We start from the raw sequence: 3,086 nt of genomic DNA, 5'->3' as shown, positions 1-3,086 counted from the left end.
CTTTCATTAGCACTTGATGGTTTAGATATAAATATTTGAAGAATGATTCTAAAACTAAGAAATGTAGGTGCAGTACCAACTGAATTGCTTGAAAGAAATTTTGTAAAACAAAAATACCCATTAGGTATTAACCTAGTTCTGTTGGACTGTTGAAGCAATGATTAGCAACCTCAATAAGATATATATTAACATGTTTTCCTTTACTATACTCATGTTACAAGATTGGCAGTTTGATCCATTGAATTGGTAAAACAATTGGAATAATTATAATGGAAATATTATAGCTTAAATGTTATCTGGTCCTATTAAAACTTTTGAAAAATATTCAGTACTCATGCTTCAATAGCTCCAAAAATAAGATTACAATCCCTACTGAATACCTGTACATTATCATATATTAATCAGATATACCTGCTTGGCCAAACACTTTGTGTGATTGAAATGTCTGGCTCTTTGAAATAGATCAACAATCGATTGAATCTCTCTCATTTTAACGTCTTTATAAATCCATCTAAAGCTGGATCGACCATACATTGTGTCATGTGATATAGCAGGCTATAAAGTTGGCAGAGCTAATATAGATGTTTTTTCATGTTGGGAGTCATTAGTAATTATGTGCCATTCAATGGGTTTTAAAGACTACGGTTTGTGCATGATGGACACTGGACTATGAAAGTGATACCACATCTCTGTTATATCATACAGTTCAGTTGAATACATGTGCTTTATATTGCTTTATTGTTTGTTAATAAAATGGCGACACATTCTGAAAGGATTACCTTCTTTCGTTGCAAATCATGCAAGGACAACAAGAATATTGAAGGATATGCAGTGTATTACCTATGTGCACCTTTCCAGTGATAAAGTCACATGTTGCATCACAGCAATCTGTGTCCTCCCAAGTGGACAGGTCCTGGTTGTAGATAATGATAATAAAAAAGTCAAGCTGCTGAACGAGCAGTACCAGGTGGCGAGTTACTTGGATGTGTACGCTGATCCGCAGGATATGTGTATTATCACACCCAGTAAGGTAGCAGTGACTGTGAATGGTAACACATTTAGTCATTATAACATTTGTGAAGTCCAGTTTATCACCAGTCACCCGGAGCGAGCTTTTTCGAGGCAGTAAGCTTCAGTTACAACATGACTGTAGAGGTATTGTCCACCACGAAGGTGAACTGTTTATCTACTCTGGTTCTGTGTTGTTCAATTACTTACTGAGTGGGAAAATTATCAGTGAACTGTACGAGGATAGATCAAGTGAGTAATCATGTATTTTTGACTTTCACTTTTTGAAATGTATTAAGGGTGGACACACTTTCTGTCTTATTTTTGTGGTTGTCAAATTACCATGCAAGCAATATGTTTTATAAATAAAAATGTTTAAATAACAATGTATAGAAGTTATAATCTTCAACATTTTTATAGCTGAATTTTAAGAATTCTGACATTTTATGTACATGTTTGTAAAAATTATTATTTACTTTTAATTTACATTTTTTTGTAAATGGTAAAGAAAGAGATATATAAAAAAATCAATATTAGTTGCTTTGAAACATAATTTTCAGTTATAAACACTTACAACAAACACAACCACAGCAATAATATTATACATGTACATGTACGTAATATGTCTACTGATGACAGTTTCATTTGTATATCAATACATTGTGATTTACACATATATGAAAGCTATTATTGCTAGATACAGTAACAACAGCTAACACATTTATGTGTACATATTCATTGTTCTGTGTCATTGTTTCCATCAATTTAATTTTGCTTACCTCATTTTTAACTCGCCAATCGCATATCAACATGCCTAACTTTTACACAATAAACAGATACTTCATGTTACACTCAACTAATTATTATTTGATGTTATGTGAATATTTAAGATGTGTATTATTGCCTATTTATAACAACACATATGAAATATAAAATCGATGCATTCTGTTTATTAAAATTAGTAAGAAACTTCAGTAATTGATGTTACTCTGTTTTGCAGTGGAGAGGTGTGCTGTGAGTCCCACATGGGACAGGCTGTTCAGAACCACCCCCTCCCAGCACAAGCTCCTCGCCCTGGCCAGGGATGGGACACTCCTGGCTACATTAACACACCCAGAATTAGAGCCCCCACATGGTGTACACGTTATCCCTGCATGCCAGGTGCTGGTCTGTGGATGGCGGTCACACACTATGCTACAGATTGACAGTGAGGGGAGAAGGAAGCTTGCCACTCTGGTTGAAAAGATGGAGGGATGGAGGGACCCACTGTCAGTCTGCTACAGCAGAACGACATCTTCCATTATTGTGGGACAGTGGAGGGACAATATCCTTGTATTCAGAGTGGAATAGTGTGAACATGCATTTAATAGTTGTTGTAATATGTGATTTATATTAGAATTGCAATGTGATGTTCTGTATAAGAACGTGTAGATTGTGATATGTTTATTACATTATGATATATTACAGTATTAACATGTTTGTATAATGGCAGACAGGTATTTTGCGACAAAACTGACCATAAGAGTTAATCTTATCATATTATTGTGACCTAGCCACTAAAATAAGTTTTTAGTTGACACAAAATTATGCACTTCTGTTAAATCATCGTTATAGTAAATGGGTTGAGAATATAATATTAAGTGTCATTTATTGTCCAGTGCCAATGCACATGTAAAATATCAAGCCCATTGGTAAATTAGTTGAAGAGTTATTGATTAGAAACAATTTTCACACTTATTGCATCAGTGACATTTGACCTAGTGACCCCAAACTCAATGGGGGTCATCTACTGTCCAAGGCAAATGCCCATGTTAAGTCTCAAGCCAATTGGTCAATGCGTTAAAGAGTTATTGATCGGAAACGATTTGCACACTTACATGCATTGAGACAGTGACCTTGACCTTTGATCTAGTGACACCAATTTCACAAGGCATCATCTACTGTCCAAGGCCAATGCACATGGAAAGTATCAAGTCAATCGGTCAATTCGTTGAGGAATTATTGATCAGACATGATTTTAACACTTATTGTGACAGTGACCTTTGACCTAGTGACCCCAATTTCAACTGGGTCATCTA

At 35.0% G+C, this 3,086-nt stretch overlaps 1 protein-coding gene across 1 annotated transcript; it reads left to right on the top strand.

Annotated features, from left to right (window-relative positions):
- The first annotated feature begins 823 nt into the window (after window positions 1–823).
- LOC127832094 (uncharacterized) lies at window positions 824–2,734 on the top strand. The gene is made up of 2 exons (XM_052357320.1): window positions 824–1,260; window positions 2,009–2,734. Exons 1-2 carry the CDS (start codon window positions 1,047–1,049, stop codon window positions 2,356–2,358), a joined length of 564 nt encoding a protein of 187 aa, XP_052213280.1. The 5' UTR covers window positions 824–1,046; the 3' UTR covers window positions 2,359–2,734.
- Window positions 2,735–3,086: the final 352 nt, after the last annotated feature.

This window comes from Dreissena polymorpha, chromosome 5 (genome assembly GCF_020536995.1).
Source record: "Dreissena polymorpha isolate Duluth1 chromosome 5, UMN_Dpol_1.0, whole genome shotgun sequence".
Lineage (NCBI taxonomy): Eukaryota > Metazoa > Mollusca > Bivalvia > Myida > Dreissenidae > Dreissena > Dreissena polymorpha.
The sequence above is the reverse complement of the archived record's forward strand: the minus strand, read 5'-3'. Positions and strand labels throughout refer to the sequence as shown.

Coding starts and splice junctions, on each gene's coding strand:
- LOC127832094 (XM_052357320.1), top strand. CDS start 1,047: ATGGTAACACATTTAGTCATTATAACATTTGTGAAGTCCAGTTTATCA. Junction 1,261..2,008: donor ACTGTACGAGGATAGATCAA/GTGAGTAATCAT, acceptor TCTGTTTTGCAG/TGGAGAGGTGTGCTGTGAGT.